The 20,543-nt window shown below is 46.5% G+C and overlaps 1 protein-coding gene across 2 annotated transcripts in view; it reads left to right on the top strand.

Annotated features, from left to right (window-relative positions):
- The window catches only part of LOC135909465 (monocarboxylate transporter 9-like), a 64,886-nt gene that overhangs the window by 31,804 nt on the left and 12,539 nt on the right, over positions 1-20,543 (top strand). The window contains exon 2 of one of the 2 annotated variants that reach the window (XM_070536705.1): positions 8,358-8,501. In XM_070536705.1, coding sequence (XP_070392806.1) covers positions 8,358-8,501 — 144 coding nt within the window. Of the gene's footprint in view, positions 1-8,357; positions 8,502-9,103; positions 9,462-20,543 lie in introns of those variants that run through there. The other variant, XM_070536706.1, reaches the window with a different exon arrangement.

Raw genomic sequence — 20,543 nt, 5'->3', positions numbered from 1 at the left:
TTTGGGATCGGCCCACGCTTGAAAAATTATTGAACGCGTGGCTGCGATCCGTCAAATCCTAGCTATAGACAGCTTCGGTGTAAAAGAATGAAATTTCGCTTCTTGCTTTGTCAGAAGGCGATGCGCGTTGCGCTGTTGACGATATCTCCACTCGAATTATAAGGCAGACTTGCTTTGTTAATGGAGACCCAAGTTCAACATTATTCAGGATAGATCCACTTATGAAACTCCCCGCGCCGATCAAGGTCAACTGCGTGACAACTGTGTGGTGAGGCTCGCGTGACGACCATGGCATGACAAGAGTCGGATGACGGAGCAGCAATGGCGACGATAAGACAAGCACAGCGGCATCACGACCACGAGCGCATACTTATAGTGGCAGATGGTATTAGACAACTCCGCGAGAGCTTGGCAGAAATTAAGCGAGAGTTGGCCTCCCTCAAAGCTAGTCGCTGTACCGAAACGAACAAAACAGCACATACTAAAGCAGCAGGCATGCCTCTCGAGGTTATAACGACGCCGAATTCTGTGGAGGTTACACTCCAACAAGTTGTGCATCAATTACAAACTATGCAAAATTTTCAGCAGCAGATGTACGCAGAATTTCAAAGCCTAAAAACTTACGTCGATGAATCTGTGGCCAGTGCAAAGAGCGGGGCTCGTAAGCGAGCCAGCATTAGCCCCAGCGCTCAATCTAACCGCCGTCCGCGACTCATATCGACCTCGGACAGCGAAAGCACTATTCATGGCGAGTAGAACGCGAGTACATCACGAATATCTCGAAATTTGGCAATGGAACTGCCGCACCTTCCACAAACAGGCGGCAGCTCTACAACAATACATTAACACGGTGCCAATCAAACCTGATGTTATTTGTTTGCAAGAGATCGGTAACAAGCCGGTCAGATTGACTGGCTACTACACGATATCCCACCCAGACTACCCTAAGTTCGCGACGATGTTGCTCAAGGACATAGCAATCAGTATAGATTATCTGGCGACTAGCAGCATCAACCATCAAATTGTAACAATACTACCGCAGAAGCGTAGCAAGGCAAAAACAATAATCACGAAAGTGTATAGCCCACCTAAAGAAAGGAGGGCCGATTTCAAGGCCATCATTCGGTACGTCATGTGTCACTCCGGCACCCAGGATAGACTACTGCTTCTTGGGGACTTCAATGCTCCTCACACCAGCTGGGGTTACCGAACAGACACCCCCAAAGGCCGAGAGCTCGAGCGAGCGACCGAAGCATATGATCTCCAACTCATCATTCTCCCTCAAAACCCGACAAGATTAGGTATCAGCGTCAGTGCAGACACCTTTCCAGATCTCACATTCACAAATAATGTCAACGAGGTATTTGGACCAATCTAGGAGAGAATCTAGGCAGTGACCATTTCATTATCAGTGTGTCAGTAGGCTCCCCGAAAATTCGGCGACCCTGTGGCCAGGTGGTAATCACGAACTGGGTAAATTATCGCAAAATCCCCATGCCGGAGATATCACCTGAGAACGCTGAAGAGTGGGCAACACACATACGAGACGCTCATAAAGCAACATTTAAGCGGCTAGCGCTCACAGCGGAAACGCCGCTAGTTGACAACCATCTGCTACATATGTGGGAAGCCAGAAGGGGGCTAACTAAACGATGGAAAAAACAGCGACTTAATCGCAAACTGCGCCACAGAATTGCTGAAATATCAGAGCGGGCAAACGCTTACGCACAGCAGTTAGAGACAGCGAGTTGGGCAAGCTTTTGCGACTCACTTCGCGAAACGTTACACACCTCCAAGACATGGGCAATACTTCGCAGCATAATGGAACCAGGAAAAACAAAAACGGCCAATAACCGCACTCTTCAAAAACTTGCCGGAGAATTTTCAGGAACAGATCAGGCCCTCCTCACTAAGCTTAAAGAGAAGTACGTAGGAGCAGTAATCACTCCCCCATGCACCTTGCCATACCAAGGGCAAGAAAACGCGGTGCTAGACGCTCCGATAACTAAGGCAGAACTCTTCGCGGCAGCGCAAGCTGCGAAGAGAAATACTGCTCTAGAACCAGATCAGCTCACAAATGCTATGATCAGGAACCTGAGCGACGAGCACCTAGAACAGCTTACCCGGTATTTTAATGAACAGATATGGGAGAGGGGCGTAGTTCCACAACAGTGGAAGGAGGCCAAAATCGTGCTTATTCCGAAAGCAGGAAAACCTCATGATCTACAAAATCTCAGGCCGATATCACTAACCTCCTGTCTTAGCAAATTATTTGAGAAGGTGATCCACACACGTCTCACGTCTTACATTGAAGACCGCAACCTATTTCCCACTAACATATTCGGCTTTCGCCAACATCTGTCGACAGAAGATGTTTTCCTGCTACTTCGCGAAGAAGTTCTATGCAACACCACGGTTGGTGCGGAACATCTCGTCCTGGCTCTTGATTTAAAAAGCGCATTTGACACTATTTCACATGAACTTATCTTATCTGAGCTAAGTGACATCGGTTGAGGACAAAGAATCTATGATTACGCCTGCTCTTTCCTGACCTCTCGCATCGCGACAATAGGCATTGGCACTACGCGCTCAGACCCTTTTCCCATGCCCAATAGAGGTACACCGCAAGGGGCGATACTCTCCCCCCTTCTTTTCAATATCGGTATGAGACGCTTAGCCAAAACACTCGAAGTCATACCTGGGCTACGGTACGCGATATATGCAGACGATATTACCCTATGGGCAACCAACGGCTCGTTAGGACAAAAAGAAGAAATCCTGCAAGAAGCAGCGACCGTTGTTGAAACCTTCGCTCGCAGCAGTGGAATGAGCTGCGCTCCCGATAAATCAGAATTTATCAGGATACGAGGGCGAGGCCGTCAAACTCACGAGCCGGTGAACCTCTTTCTAGGAGACAGCCAGATAAAGGAGGTCCAGAAAATGCGAGTCCTCGGACTGTGGCTGCAAAGCAACAAACGAGTAGACCACACCATTAAAACCCTTAGGACTACGGTGAAACAGATCTCCCGTATGATCCGTAGAGTAACTTATCACCGAAAAGGTTTCAAGAAAACAGAGATGATCCGGCTCGTTCGGGCTTTTGTGCTAAGTCGTCTCACATATAGCCTCCCTTTCCAGGACACCACGAAAACAGAACTAAAGGCCCTAGAACTAAAGGCCCTAGAGGTTCCCTAGATTCAGGAACCTCTACTGAACGCCTGCTGGCCCTCGGGATTCACAATAACTACGAGGAGCTACGGGCAGCGACGCTTATATCTCAACGGGGGCGGCTTAGCTTAACCACCTCTGGCAGAAAATTACTTTGCCGCGTGGGTTACCCTACTCGTCCACAGTATGCGGGAGAAGAACTCGAATCTCTGACCAGAGTCCTTCGTGAAAGGATCATAGTAGCCCCAATCCCTAAGAACATGAGTCCAAAATACCACCAGGGACGTAGAAATGCTCGAGCTCGAAAGTTAATGCAGCAATTCGGTGGAAACCCGGATACAGTCTACACAGATGTCGCTCGATGTGGTGCTTGCAAATACGCCCTCGCAGTGGTAGGAGCGGCCGCAAATCAAGGGCTTGTGACTTGTGCCACGGCTAGAGTTGCATCTGCGAATACCGCAGAAGCTTCAGCCATCGCGCTAGCTATTAAAACTAAGGACGCTCTGGGACAATCGTCGATAACTCTTACAGATTCCCAAGTCGCATGTAGACTATTCCTCACCGGGAGGCTACCACACAGCACCACTCACCTATTAGGATCCAACCTAACGCAGAAACACATTATCATCTGGTGCCCGGGTCACGCAGGACTCGAGGGCAATGAGAGAGCGGACGGCGCAGCTCGTGCTTTGTCAACCGAGCGGCCGACCACTATGACGAAAACCCCTTTTTACCACGAGACATCCTTGAGCACCAGCGGCGCGAGCGAAGAAAGTACAGTCCACCACACCCTGACCTATCCAGGCAGCACTCTATACAGACGCACACATTTCCAAACCTTTATTTGAAAAATGCCATTCACCCAACGCTGTACAGCGCTCGCTGTCCTTGGTGCGGAGGCCGGCCAACTCTCGCCCACATTACGTGGGACTGCCAGAACAGGCCACCCAAAATTAATACACCAAAAATAGCCGGCAAACTTTCCGGAAGGGAGCAGTGGGAGACTTGGCTCGCCAGCGAGGATGCAACTAGCGCTTCTCGACCAAGCACGGCGGACCGCTCAAGCCAGTGGGGCCCTGGACTAGGGGCTCCACCCAATCGCTTTCCGCATTTTTTTCTTTTAAATAAACGTTTTGATATATATATATATATATATATATATATATATATATATATATATATATATATATAGACAACTTCGGCGACTGGGTAGGACTACAAGACGTGACGAACACGGCATGACGATAGTCGGACGGCGAAGCTTTTAACGTCGACGATCACGATGGTATCAAGACCGTGTCACGGTACCACAACAGTATCAACTTTTTTTTTTCGCAAGTGTGACCCACAACGAGCGATTGACCTACGCGGTGATTATTTTTAAGTTTTGTAGAATATTTAAAAATCCCCAATTGCAGATGCCATAATTTTTGTCCTTGAGCTGGTTTGTTCAGACAGGCGGACTTGCAAGACAAATCGAAAGACACATTCAACGAATTAATAAAAAATTACTAATGAATTTCCTAATAAATTACTTTATGGCACATGTTGTCACTATATATGAAGGAGAAGAAAGATAACCGGAGGGTTCAATATGGGCTTGCCGTATGCATTTGAAAGCAGCCATGGAAATCGCTGCCGTGAACTTGCTCTATCAGCTTCAAGCAAGCCGCGAAACGGGCTGTTGTTCGGGCGCGATTCTGTTGTTCAGAATGACGTCTCGTTTCTGCCTTAGCCAAGGCGGCTTGCATCAGCAGATGTTCTAGGAAGCTGAAATAGCCGGGCCACCATCTAGCCAATGAGCGGCGTTTATGGGGAAAATTCCGGCAGAACCCATCTCATGATGACTGTCGCCGCTAACGTGAGTGGCACTAGAGCTATGTAGCGACACACTGTATGGTTGAAGACACCTTTATCTACAATTTGCAGTAGACATTCTGGCATTTGTAGTGATTCAGCTATATTCGGCATACCCTGTCTCCGGTATCGGTCCACTTTGTTATGACACCCGCTTGCCAGGTTGGTCGTGACCATGATGGCCTGACGACCACTCAGTGACGACGATAAGGCGCCTTAGGCGGTATGACAACTACGGCACGACGATAAAGGGATGACAATCCTCAAATGGTGTCGATGGTATAACGTCGACAGCCTGGAAATGAAGGCTTCAAGGCATCGAACGGACCATACTACTTCATAACGCCCGTGGCGGTGGGACGATGACTTTCTCCCCGCAATTTTATCACGATGACGACAATCAGATAAACTTGGAATGACAATGAATGCATGGCGAAGAGTGTACAACAACGAGGCAATGAGAATGATGGCATGAGAACAATGTCATTATACCAAATGAATGACAACATGATCAGCATAGAATGGCGAAGACGGGAATGACGAAAATGAAACAATGATGGCATGACATTTGGGTGACGGTTCTGAAATAATGATGATGGTAAGGCGTCAGCGTGGCCACGACCGCATCACGACAATGGACTCATAACGGGGAGGCGGATGAGAACTTTGGCATTACGACCATCGAACGACCACAAAAGAATCACGAAAACTGTGTGACAACGAATGCACGACGAAGACTGTACGACGAGGACGCAAGGACGACGCGAGAAGTCCCGGTATGGGTCACGTAAAGCCTGTTGTTCAATCCCAAAAGAAATAGAATGCAGTCGAGAAGCGAGCAAATTACTACCTATATATGTATATATATATATATATATATATATATATATATATATATATATATATATAGCGTTGCAATTGCCGATGAACGCGACATGTCGTCCTTGACTGAATATAATACTTCGCTTACAGACGATCCCTCCTTACATCCTATTGCAGTGCAGCGTTTTATTGCGACATTCTGAAGCAATGCGAAAAGCGAAAAAGATTGTGTGTATGTAGCATTTTAAAATTTCACCAAACTGACACGGGAATTACGCTTATGCGCAAAGGAGAGTAACAATGTGTTTACAGAATATATGTAAGGGTATCAAACAGTCCAGCCGACTGGCAACTCGGGCAGCGCTTCTTGACGACCTCGTCTTTCTCGCAGCGTGGTTTTCGCGTTCATGCGCAAGTACCGCGTAAAAATGTGAAGAGGTTTCGTTCTTGTTTTTTTCGTGGTAAATCACCCGACAGCGACGTTATATTTGCAGAACTAAGAAATGCCGCTATAGATGCCGAACATGTTATAAAAGCTGAATTTTCCTGAGTGCATGCCCACCGTGGTGGCTCTTAAACTAATGCTGCTTTCGTCAAGCATGAGGTCACGTCTACCATCTATGCCACAACGGCTGCATATCGGCAGAGGGCAAAGTAAAAAAAAATTTAGAAGTAATTACTACATTTCGCTGGTAGTTAAATGAGCTTACATTATTGCACTGAAAAGCTGAAGCGAATACTTTTCCAGCAATAAGTGTGTTTGGTAATGCATGAACTAGATGGGACATTAATGTATGTTCTGAGTTCTGTCATGTATCTCATACATCGCTAGCGGTGTTTTTCATGCCGATTGTTTAGGGCTGCTTACGGGGATTTGAAAACAAATAATTTGTCGGAATTCACGAATATATACTAACAACTACATGTTAATCTTTTCTATTATTCTGCAGTGTTTATTCTTGAGAATCAGTGTCCCAGCTCAAAGTTGTGGAGGCTGAACTGAAACGCTTAAGCTGAATGTTTACTGTAAATAAAGTCGCTCGGCTGTCGTTACTATGCGAAAGCTTAAGAATAAAGCAAACAAGTGTTGGTAGTGCTGTAAGTAAGATCTGGCTATATTACTGAAATTTTTCTTAATCTTGATGCTTCCTTTACTTCAGATGTCAACAAACGCTACCAGTGGCCGAAAACCCTCAAACTCAATTTTTTTGTCATTTAGTTAGAGCAAGAAAAGGAAAATTCTAGGGTGTTTGCTTCGGATAAAGGTGTGCACTGACTTGTGCATGAGATCAACGGAAAAAAAATTAATCTTGGGTGACGCCAAAAAGTCGCCTCACTCCTCCCGCTCTCGCTGTCACTTTCAGTGGCTACAGCTTTCAATGAGTTTAGCTGCAGCTGGCATCAACAGCCATTTATGACATCAGTTAGTTAAAAATGGGCTTCGACGTGCATCTGCGCTCGAGAAACTTCCTGCCAGCGCACTTCAATACCTTAGACTTTAAACTCACTATGCATACGATCTCAGTAACTTTTATGTACTTCAACAATATCAATCGCACTGTGCTCATTTGACCTCCCACGTCATATAACCTCCCTACCACTCCCTGCCTCGTCCTTTCCAGACAACGTCCGCCCTTTCTCACCCTCACCAATCTTCGCGAAGGGGATCCTCATCTCACCCTGCTACGTGAGGGTGAGGGCATATGAGGAGGATGATGCGACCACGGCTAGATTATGGCAGTCACTAGATGCTCGCCCGACAGTGACGTGCAGGCAGTCATACTACTAATAGATGAGCGCCTAGGGTATGAAAGTCGCGCTGTTTTGCTGCTCAGTTTCGTTTTGTGTGTGTGTGTGTGTGTGTGTGTGTGTGTGTGTGTGTGTGTGTGTGTGTGTGTGTGTGTGTGCGTGTGTGTGTGTGTGTGTGCGTGTGCGTGTGTGTGTGTGCGTGTGTGTGTGTGCGTGTGTGTGTGTGTGTGTGCGTGTGTGTGTGCGTGTGTGTGTGTGTGTGTGTGTGTGCGTGTGTGTGTGTGCGTGTGTGTGTGTGTGTGTGTGCGTGTGTGTGTGTGTGTGTGTGCGTGTGTGTGTGTGTGTGTGGCATTGCCCGGAATTCATTATGCTGTAAAAATTAGCACCGTCAACATTTTTCACTTTTGGAAACCATTATGAACTCCACAAATTGCTCACAAGTCACTCGCCGGTTCCAATTGCACGGCTATTGTGTTTACAGAGCTCGTTAATTTAATTTGTCTAACTACTAGTGTAATTACTACAACAAATCATTTTAAAATTCGTGCATTTGGGGTAAAAGTAATCCAAAGGAAATCATTTAATTACCTCAGCTGCTTGCCCCGTTTTAAGGCATTTAGGGCGCATTTAGTAAAGAAGCTGGTGTGGTATTTCAGTGCCTGCAGTGCTACATGGAACACCCCCCTCCCACACACACACGCACACATACAACCGTTTCGGTGCTATAGACGTTGTTTCCACTATAATCTGTTTACTCGCAGGCTTCGTGATAGTATTCCTCCAGAGCAAGCTCTCAGTCTTCAGCATCACACTCCTGGTCGTTGCGGGGTCAGCAGTTGCAATTGCAGCGAGCGCCTTCTGTCCTAATATGGTCTGCATGGCTGTGACGCTTGGAGGAGTGTACGGTGAGTATCGTGTCAAATACAATACCTATAGTACGCGGTGGCTCACACGGAACGTTTCTCGGAGGACCCATTCAGGATCATGGTATTTCATGTACGTTGACCTATTCAGTTTGTGCTTTTGGCTGCCCCGTTGTGATGACAGGTTCCTCGAGTGCGAGCTGTTAAACTGAGTTAGAGCCTCAGTTCAGGAAAGACGAAGCTATATTTTTCCCAAAGACAAAAATATTCATTACAAGAAACAGAAAAGAGGATACCAAACAGCGCACACAAAGTACAGAAAAACAAAAGTGCAGTTAGCCGCGTTAGTGCGTGCGACAAGTTCAAATCACTCTTGGTCGAAAACAAGAAAAAAAAAGAATTCGGGTGGCGGGGCGGTTGACAGCAGTGGCACTTGCTTTGACGGGGGCAGCGGCGACAGTGGCAGACGAGGGACGCGGTCGCACGGTAAGCCAACCCCGGACGTCGGTGTCTAAGGCCCAAGTCCAAGGCATGTCGGAGTCCAAGGTCATCCAAGTGCGAGCGCTACAGCTGAGTGGCGCCTGTAATGGGCACTTGGCTCGCGGTTATGTCCGAGGGACTCTCACCGGCGTCGCTCCAGGCAATGCTCTCGGCACGGCGGCTTAGGATAATGACCCGGATCAGGACCAACAGTAAGAACAGCCGAGCCCTACGCTCGGAGGGTCTCTGTAGGGACAGCCAGAGTCGTTCTGGTTCTGTCGAGGCTCTCGAGTGCGAGTCTTGACCCGGGCGACACCGACCTCGACACCAGCGATCTTCGAACCACCCGTTAGCAAGCTATCTCATCGCACAGCGTTCGAGCCTCTTCTACCTGCTCGTTCCTCGTAACCCCTGACTTGTTGGCCTTCTGTCTCCATCATCCGACAGCTTTGGTTTGGTTTTGTGCCTGTGGATATGGCTAAACCCACGACGGGAGATCGGCCATGAATCGGGCGGCAGTAGGTAAGAAGGGAGGAATATTTAAATAGAATTTTGGAATTTATAGATGATAATAAACGAATATCAATAGTTATCAATTTCCAGGCAGTATTATTTTAAAATTTGAAAGTAATATTTTTGTGTACATATTGAGGAAAGTAAAACAATGATATTAACATGGCAGTCGCTTTGTTTCACATGCAGAATTAAATATGGCATCAAATACGTTCTTATTGCAGTGTCCTAGTGCCGACTTCCCAAGAGAGTATCACAGGGAGCGTAATGCCCAATCCAATTTGGCGAAGGGCACCTTCCAGAAGTCGTTTTCTGTGCACGCCGACCCTACGACACTCTATAAAGAAATGTTCCATGGTTTCAGGTTCGTTGCAATGAAACAATGAGGGGAAGGTGCCGAACCAGACCTATGGGAATAAAAATTAAGCAGTGACATTAGGCAAAGCATTCTCGTGAATGAAACTTCAATTTTTTTTGTTGAACACCACTAGCGGTACCAAAGGAATATAATGTGCCGCAAATCGATGTTATTTAATGCACATGATTTATCATGTTCTTGAACACAAAATTTTCTAACTCTTGCAGCCGTGATATATGCCGAAGGTTTCAGGATCCTCAGTCAAGGCCTCTAAGAGATGCCGCCACCAGTGCGTCTTCTGACTCATTTAAAGTTAGTCGCATGTGTCCTGGTACCCATACCAAATGGATGAGGCGTAAATGTTGGGGGATAGATGAATGAAATTCTCGGAGAATGGTAGTTGAATTTGGCACTGTTAGAACAGAACAAACGGATAAGGAGTCGGTTATAATTACGGCTGAAGAAATAGATGAGGATAGATGAGGGAAGTTTTCGTAGAGCTAGAATGATAGCCAATACCTCTGCCTGAAATATTGGTGTAAAGTCGGGCAGTCGAAGAGAGGACGACCAATTTAATGATGGCGAAAAAATTCCCCCTCCTGCCTTCTCTTCACTGACAGAAGCATATGTGGCTATTACTGTATTCATAGGGAGGATCTCAAGGTGGTCATCTAACAAACCTTTTAGGCATATAATAGGAAGAAACTTACCGTTATTCGGAAATATGTTATCGAATTGAACGCTTACTGTCGCAGTAGGTAAATTTGGAAAAATCACATCCCGGATTTATGCTTGCAATGGTTCTTAAATAGCTTCTATACCAAAATTACCTGGGGACGATGCAGTCGAGACCATTGATTCGCAAAGAATGCAGTCGGCTCTCGAATGAACACATAGGAGGAGCGTCTCTGGGGAGAAGCGTAGATATTCAGTAATGTCTGGACTGTCAGTATGCGAAATTGAGTTTGAAGACAAGGCAGGTGAGTTTCGTGGTAAAGAATATTCGCTACAAATTTTGGAAGGCCCAAGACATAGACGTAATGATTCGCGTTCTAAAAGAACGAGAGGGCGTAATTTACAAGCAGGGTCTCCAGAAACTAATATGCAACCGAACTCTAAAATGGGACGGACATGCATACAATATATCATCAGCAGAGTCTTCCTGTGCAGTCTAAAATTACTGTTGCTGACTCTTCGTAATAAACCAACAGCTCGTGTTCCATTAGAAGCGATGTATTCTATGTGTGCCCACAAATTAGGCTTTTCTGTATAAATCATTCCGAGATATGGTAATGATTGCACCGGTGTAATTGTCTCCTGATCGTACGTCAGTGTTATCCGGACGGGAAAAGTTAAAGGGGAAAACTATGATGGCACTTTTGTTGACATTTAGCGACATTTGTACTCCCTTAAGCCACATTTCAATCTGATTCAAATACGACTGTAGTGTTTTATAAAGGCTATGTATATCGCTTGACACCGAAAAAATGCAATATTATCAGGGTACACATTTACCTGCACGTCTGGTTGTGTAAGAATATGACTCAGTAAAATATTAAATAAAATGAGGGAGAGTACTGCACCTTGAGCAACACCCCTGGTCTGTTTGTTACATTGAGAAGAAACAGCGTTTTGATAGCAATAAAATCTACTTCCGCTCAGGAAATTACGAATCCATGCAATTATATATTGTGGGAGATTCACGCTTTCAAGTCTGTCGATCAAGATGGTGCGCTCGACACTGTCACACGCCTTCGCAATGTCTAATGTCACTAAGGCCGCATACTGGTTGTGGCGAGCTAGTTGCCCACCAAATTGAGCACCCAGACCTGAATCCTATTTGAGAGCCACTTAATATTTTTTGTCGCCTATCCACCTTTCGATATGAGCATACAATGCTCTCTCGATTAACTTTACAAGATTTGAAGTGAGTGAAATAGGTCTAATGTTATCTATTGTGTATCCATCGCCCTGCTTTTTAAGTAGCGGAATTACTTTGGCAACTTTCTAACGTGGATAAATCCATGCATTCAGAATTGAAAAATTTATAATTTTAAGGAACTCCTGGGGAGACAATTCGAATATTATTTTTATCATTGCTGTAGTTATGCCATCAATACTTGGAGCTGAAGCCGGCAGTGACTTTACCACTTTCATTAACTCTTCTAATGTGACTGCTGTGAATTCATCAGGTTGTTCAGCTGCCGGCATATGATAGGGTAGAATTGGCGTAAATCAACTCTGTAAGCCTTTTGCAATCACCTCCAGTGACTGCAACAATTCCGTGAAATTTAAACAGATTCTACATTTGTTGATGCTGAAACAATCTTTTTTTGACTGTAGAAACTTAAATAGGTCTTTTTTATTACAGGGCTGTGCTAGATAACTGTAATGTTTTTAGTTATAATTTTATTTCGCTTTGTCTACTGTCTGCCTAAACGTAGCTGCAACAAGTGTATAGTCATTCCAATTACGTCGACTCTGGTTATACAGAAACTTTTTCCACACTGCTTTTCTTCTTCTATATTTGCGCTCACAGTCAGGAATCCACCAGGGGGAATAAGTACCACCTTTGGTTGACTGCATACTGAATCTGGATTTTGTATAACGGTCACTTATAACGTGATACAAATCAAATGCCTTTACTTCGTCACTTATTCCTCCCTGTTTATTTAAATTTGATTGCAATGAATCTTGCAATTTGCTATAATTAATATAGGTGCAGGCACGCTTGTTGACCCAATTAATTTTGTACGCAATTTCAAAAACTATTGCAAGATGGTCACTTTTTGTGGCCGAGGTGATAGCAGACCTGGGCTGAATGGCGCAACCCGGACTGGAAAAACTCAGGTCTAGCCCCAAATGCGATTTCCCGGACCCATAGGTTGGGATTCTCGAATTTACCCAATTAATTAAGGTCATTTGATAAAGTCCAATCTAACAATCGTTTGCCACAAGAATCAGACCAATAGCGCCATGATACATGGTGAGAATTAAAATCACCAGCTATGATTATATTCTTTCTGCATGCTGCAGCCGATACGTCAAGAGAACCTGTACTAATAACTCCTGTAGGAAAATAAGCATTGACTACCGAAAATGGGGCACAACCAGGTAGCATTAAGTCCAATGCTAGCACCTCACTTTCTGCAGAGAATTACTGGTGACTCATTTTAGCTCGATGACAAATTTTCGATGATATGAAAAATGCTAAACCCCCTCTACGAGAAGGGCGAGCCAGACGACTAAATGATATTCTTTAAATGAAATCTCTTATCTGTAGGTAACCATGTTTCTTGCAATATAATCAAATCAGGAGAAAGTTCTTCAGAAAGGTATAACAAATCATTGGCTGCAGCAAACATGGAACGACAATTCCACTGCAGCAGTTTTAAGGCCCCTATGTTGACCATATAACGGCAGTATTACCTGCCGTCTGTAAAATACTATCTTTTAGGAAATCATCCTTTGTTAGGTTGTTATTTTGACTCTTTTTAGCCTTTAGTTTATGAAGAATAGTAGTTCTAGGGGAGTACGGAGAAGCGCGACGTTTACACGTTCGAGCATCCAAATCCATGTTCTCAAGGTTTTCTGAACCGGACTCGCAACTGTTACCACCCTGGCATTCGACATTAGATGCGGAAGGGTCTCTTTCGTCAGCACTGGGATGCGAGGTATCTGCCGATAGGCCTTTGTCTGTATTGTCATGAGAAGCAGTATTCTCAGAAACAACACTTCGTTGCGCAACAAACTGCAAAACTTGTGACATCTGAGCAGTTAAAACTTGCCCAGTGGTCTCAGAAAGGTTCCAAAAATGACTGTCAAGGGCTTTTGCCGTAGCGTTTTCCACAGCAGCTGCTACGACATCACCAAGAGATACATCCATAGCTTCTGAGTGACGTGCAGCAGCTTGAGCGTACCCACATGATTTCTGTAATGCTATAGCCCGAGCTTTACAATGCGAACATCGCTTCCCTTCTATAACTTGTAGAATTTGAAGCTCTTGGTCCCTCGCAGGGCATTTCGAACAGTTCACAGGGTGGGGACCTTCATGCAAGCAGCATCGCTCAGTCTGATAGGGACACGTCTTTGCATCATGACATTCTCCGCGAATTCGGCACCGAAGCTCTGATCTACATCCCTTAATTCTGTGGCATAATCGCCAACACTGAACGCATTGCAGTAGGCGGGGAAAAAGTACTTCAACTCTGTATATTAGAGGCCATTCCTTGATCTCTAAGGGCCTAGTTGTGCCTTCAAAAGTGACAATGGCCGACTCTGTGGGGACTCTTTGATTCTCAGGAACTCGTGAACATCGGTAGACGGATATGGCACCTGCCGTGTGAAACACCTGCAGCACCTCGGAAGCACACAGACTGGCGTCGACTCCCCGAACTAGCCCCTAGGCGCGAGCTACATGAGCAGGAATAAAAGGGTGATTCGAGAATATTCCGCAATTTAGAATGTTGGAGACACGCGTCTGGTCCGGTAAACAACAAAGAATGCCCCCTCTGCCAAATTGTCGGACATCGGTTGTGCTCTGGAAGTGTGGGATAGCTTTCCGCAGCTGTTCTTGAATTGTCTTTGGATTCTTCACACGGATGAATCCCACCTTGGTCGGCACTAGGGCAACTGTAACGCTGTGAATGCCACTGCGCAAGAAATCCTCTATAGAGATATCAGTAGTGGGAAGGGAAGCCGTCCAGAGTAAAGACCGCTGGCCGGGAGAATAAAAAGACATTAGGAACTCACTATGAGATCAACCAGATTATAGATGCAAATAATAAAAACTAAATACAAATAAACTGCCCGATACTTGACCAATAACCCGCAATACGAGGCTTGGAGAGAACGTCCGTGGAACACCAAACCAGACCAAGCAGTGCTTCACGATGAGCCACAGCCCGCCAACATCTTTTTTGTCGGCCACTTGAGGGGTTTTCGAACTGCCCCTATGCCACAGCGTTCTATCGCCACATTTTCAACAGCCTCGATTTTACGCACCCACCACGACACTCTCCATTCACTCATTACAGCCAGTCAAAGAGCTTCCGCCTATCCAAGTAAATTAAGGTTCCGTCACACAAAACATACCGCAGCCTAAATATTGGTAGGAGCTCTTCAACGTATGGTCTTCTGTATTACTATAAGCCCTTTCCAACAGTAGTCAAAGCTGGGATGACATATTTTTGTATGTATGCGAAGCTAAGTGGTATTGAGTTCTCATTATACGGTAAAGGTCATTGAAGCTACAACATTTGGTTTACTTTTTGGCTGTTAACAGCATGTGAAGAATGGAGTAGTTTTCATTGAACTTACACTAATACGCAAGCAAGAAGGTCTAGAAAGTTGTCTCTCTTTAGCTACTCATAGCGCGCCTTCAAGGAACAGAAATACAGGTCTTGATGTGTATTGTTTTGATACATGAGAAAAACGTCACACCGAGGTATCTTTGAGAGTGGCAATGCGCCTCTCAGCATTCGTAAAATATGTGAAGTGTTCCGAAATCTTAAAAGAGACCGCACTTGTTCTCGCTGAGGCACATACATTATTTATTTAAGCGGTCAATATCTGCTATAAATACTTTGCTACTGTATTTGATAACTTGCAATATGAGCCTTAAAGTCACCAATTAAAAAGTTTATTTTTTTTGTTTTTGAATTGTGGGGTTTATTGTCCGAAAACTGCTGATTGCGAAAACGGCCGTATTCCACCCTACTCGAAATGTGGCCCCCGCGGTCGGCACTGGAACCCATTACCTAGCAGCTCGAGCGCAACTCCATAGCTATAGAGTCAACGTGGTAGGTAAGTTAAGAATTAGTGGCCTTTTATGTTATTTAGACAATTCCTCAATTGTGTTTTTCCCGCAAGCGTATTGACCTCATCGGGTAATGCAGCTCAGAGATTATAACTGACTCTCCCAAGACCGATTTTTTACATTTATGATTATCAGATCATTATCAGATCATTATCAGATCATTATCAGATTTGTAGAAAATCTTGTATAAATTTATTGACCTTGTGTTAGCCACTTTGACCACATGAAGTGAGCGCATATATTCATGATAATAATTAGTTCCCTAATTACTCTTGCTGCGCACTGTCTACTAACACTGGCTGTCATGCCCTATAGTAATTCCAATGTACAAATACATCAATTTTTATAAACCGAAGGCAACGAAGCTACAGCCAATATTTACCGCTGACCTGTAAATCCCTTGCATCTCAAACAAAACGCGTGCTGCGCGACTAATTTTACGGAAATAGAGAAAGAAAAAAGACAAAGCATCGATTGCGATATCAAATTAGTGCGCAGCTATACGAAGTAAGGATAGCAGTTTCATCGGACGTGGGACTTGTAAACTTTCGCTTACTAACTGAATTAGCAAGCATGATGTCACGCGCCCAAGCAAATATGAACACATCTCACTCGGTGACCGAGACGACTCGCTGTGAAAACGCTGAAGTGAGGAAACGCGACAGCAGCAGCGAGCGAATTGACCTTCGTGCTGCCTGTCACTTCAATGCGATCTAAAGCCCCGTTTACATGAATGCGACAGTGGCGCATCGCATTTCCAAGCGCATTTGGGAAAGGCGATGCGACGCCGTTTACATGTAGCGCCTTAACTCTCGCGAGAACGTAGCGCCACATGGTGTCGTACAAGGGAAGTGCAACCGACTTCCGGTGTGACTGGTTTCCGGTAGTAGGCCGAGTGCACGTTGGTGGTTGAGTGCTGAAAAATAGACAGCTTTAGTTTAGCGTAAGCAACTTATAGCGTACGCTATACGCTATAGTGTAGCGGGCGCGAAGCCGCGCACGTTTTTTGCAGCTTTAGTTGGCCAGCGAGATCTTCGGATCTCAGAGGCCATATGCCGTTGTTGCGACTATTTTCGACTCTAGCCATAGGTAGCGCTGACATCTCGAACTTTTCTTTCGTTAGGCTTCGGCTCGTTCGAAACGAGAAGCGATCTCGAAAACATCACAAGGGTATTCATAATACTCTGTCGTCGAAGCGGCCTGAGACCAAGCGAAAGCCGTTTACACAATCATTTGCTGCGAACGAAGTGCATTTTACAAACGCAACGTCAAATTCAACTCGAAGCGGGCAGCCGGGACCGCCGTCATGTTGGTGCCTAATTCCTCCCCATCATTCCTAATGCGACGATCCTGCGTTTACATGCTCCGCGATAGTCGACTTGCGCCCGTAAATATACCCTCGCCTGGCGCATTAATGCAATGCGCCTTCCTTGCGCATTACTGCTGTTTACATGAATGTGATGCGCTAGAAATGCGATGCGACACTGTCGCATTCATGTAAACGCGCCTTAAGCGACGAAAACACAGCGCACACGAAGCTGTTGGCATTCGGCGCGTACCTTTTCCCATGACAGATCGCTTTCATGCTGGGGCCCGCGCGGGAACTCGCGGGGCCGCGCCTCACTATAGGGTGTCTCGATGTGCTCCGTTCAGGCTGGAGACAACCACGTCATCTGCTACAGCGGTCGCCATTATTGTCGCCACTCGTCAAGGCGCGCACTGCCAGCGCATGGATTTGCAGCAATTTGTTCGCGAGTAAAGGCTTTTTGTACCGGGCTATTCTTCGCAAACGTAATATGTTTCACAGAACTTGCTCTCTGTAGGTTTCCAGACAAGCATCACAATAAAGAGTTTTAGAATATGGGCCCCAGTAGTGTGGGGCTCCAAAGAGCTTTGTGGATGTTAGCGTTTCAGAATGCTAAGACGGTGGCGTCGAACAGCCTGCAACGGTGGCAGTGGCATTGGTAGTGTCGCTGATGGTGGTAGTGGTGTCGTTGATGGTGGTAGTGGCAGTCGTTGATAATGTCGGGTTGCGTAATCCGAGAGAGATTTACCAGGCAGCACCGGTAGCATAGGTTGTGAGCGAGGCGCAGCCACAATGATGCGGTAGTGTGAAATCAAGACCTGCCACAGGGTCTCGTAGATGTCCGGGCCTCTAGAAGTCGGAGCTCCAAAAGTAGACCATCTGGCAGCTCGGGACTTGCGTGGAGATAGCCCAAGTGTTGGCCACTCACGATGTAAACGTAGAAGTGATGTTCGAGCTGAAGCAGCCAGATTACAGAGCTGCTCCTGTAAAACTTCGGTACGGCAAGAATCCGCGGAAGGTGTGAGCACAGAACATCGGAAAGCTTGCCTGCTGCTGCTTGCGGTGAAATATCGACTGCCGATAGCATCAGGGTTGAGGTGGTTGCTGAAGGCATCGCGGAGGTTGTGGTTGTGGCGTCGCCGTGCATGGAAGAATGGAATTTGCTCCTATCCAGAGCCGGTGGGAAGGCCTCTGAATCGGTGATGAGTTAGGTCCTCGCGAACGAAAAGCGGACACCTTGCGGAAACATCCAAGGAATTAGAGCACCGGGCCGTAGAATATCAGAAAGCGCTTACGCTTAGCCCAGTGAATTCCTAGGAAAGAGTCGTCGCACAGCTGCCTTTACGCGGGGGAGTATTGGCTCACGGACCGAGTAGAGGTTTGATGCTGGGGCCGGCGCGTGCTGGCGATTGACACGGGTGGACGCAGGTGATGTGGGACGACAAGACGGGGGGGTGACACGATGGTTCAGGCTGCGAGAACTGTTGTGACGGAGCGCCAGCCGGAGGAGACTGAGCGCTCAAGGTGATGTAGTGAGCAAGGACGGATGCCCGCAAGTACTCGTAGAGCTCGGGGTCGGGGTGCAACAACCGGAGCCTGTAACGCAGCTGGAGCCTGGAGCCTTGTTGAAAAGTGGCTGTCCAGCTGGATGAACCAGATGTACGGCATGTCGATGTAGCATGGCGAACCGGCATGCCGAACCACGTGATGGCACGTCACCCCCGCTTTGGTAGAGGCGGTGCGCAGACGCTGGCATGGCATGACTCGGTTGTCCATGTCACAAAATTGTGAGAGGCGGGGAGAAGTAGCCGCCGTAGCCTAGGTTTATGTAGGCCGGCCGACCATGGTGGCGCGAGATGGCGGCAGCGGCAGAGGCCATGGCCACTTAGGTCGAGCGCTCTAGCATGTTCTCGTCTCGTGCTACCTGCACGTGAGCCGCGTTCTTCTTCACCGGCTCTGGAGGCGATAGTCGCGCCCCTACAATTGTCAATGTATGCGAATGGCCCGACCGAACTGATGAACGAACCAGCGAGCAAGCAAGCGACAGTCCCCTCCTCCTTGCCCCCATCCCCACAATTCGGTTGCCCGAGAGCACGCTACCTTTCCTTCGGCGCCTTCCCTCGCCTTCCAGGAATTCCCTCGTGGCAAGTGTGCGGAGCTAACACGTCCACTTCCTGCACTCATTGGTGTGTGTCGGCATCAGCGCTGTCAGCGTTCGACGGAACGCTCGCCTGCGTCGGCAGTGTATTTTTCGGAGATACGAATTCGTTATTGGTTCTCGTTCGAGCATCGTCCACGATGGGCGGGCCACCACCGAACGGCTAGTAAAACGTGCGACGAACGAATGAGCTACAGCCTGCCCTCCTCCTCTCTCCGTTTCCTCCCGGCCACCCTCTTGCCGATAGCACGCTTCCTTTCCCTCACCTTCCCGCGAAGAACGAGCGAGCAAGCTAACAAGTGACAGTGCACCTCCCCCTCTTTCCGACCGCTCCCCAAAAATCAGTTACTATAGATAGAGATCATAGGCGACGGAGTCTCCCTCCCCTTCACTTTTCCCCTAAGCCCTACTTTGGAACTCGGTTTCCCGAGAGCACGCGCTCTTTCCCTTGGCGTGTCGCCTCATCTCGCTTCGCCGAAGTTCGACCAGCGTCGTACCAATAGATCTTTCCACAAATGTGCGCGCCCCGTCCGTGCCGGCCGCAAGGCTGTATGGGAAATCGGAGCGCCGGCCACTGGGGCCCGCCGGAGACTCGCCTGATCGTTTCGACTGCCGCGTGAGAAGCGCGCGGGGTCCGGCGCTCCCTTCTCCCACAATGCCTCACCTGGTGGTTAATCGCATGGACATAGATAGATAGATAGATAGATAGATAGATAGATAGATAGATAGATAGATAGATAGATAGATAGATAGATAGATAGATAGATAGATAGATAGATAGATAGATAGATAGATAGATAGATAGATAGATAGATAGATAGATAGGTAGGTAGGTAGGTAGGTAGGTAGGTAGGTAGGTAGGTAGGTAGGTAGGTAGGTAGGTAGGTAGATAGATAGATAGATAGATAGATAGATAGATAGATAGATAGATAGATAGATAGATAGATAGATAGATAGATAGATAGATAGATAGATAGATAGATAGATAGATAGATAGATAGATAGATAGATAGATAGATAGATAGATAGATAGATAGATAGATAGATAGATAGATAGATAGATAGATAGATAGATAGATAGATAGATAGATAGATAGATAGATAGATAGATAGATAGATAGATAGATAGATAGATAGATGTCGTAAAGTGCGTGAAACACTCACACAATGCTAACATATTAAAGTTATGCAGAAATAACCGAATATGATTATTCAAGTAAGCGTTGCTCCAATGTCTGGGCCGTCTCTCTCACCATCAAGCGAGCAGCTTTACGTGCTGCGTCAATTTTCACTGATCGATGGATTATACCATTTACACCCATCTCTGTAGCGTTACCCGATGTGCCAACCGAGCGCGCCGGTGTAACATATACGCCACTGATGAGCGTTCACATTCATTGAAGTATACCGCTTGCCCTGAACATGTGGTTAGACAAGCCACGCTGCCGTTG

Source organism: Dermacentor albipictus, chromosome 3 (assembly GCF_038994185.2).
Source record: "Dermacentor albipictus isolate Rhodes 1998 colony chromosome 3, USDA_Dalb.pri_finalv2, whole genome shotgun sequence".
Lineage (NCBI taxonomy): Eukaryota > Metazoa > Arthropoda > Arachnida > Ixodida > Ixodidae > Dermacentor > Dermacentor albipictus.
This window is presented reverse-complemented; position numbering and strand designations above follow the sequence as displayed.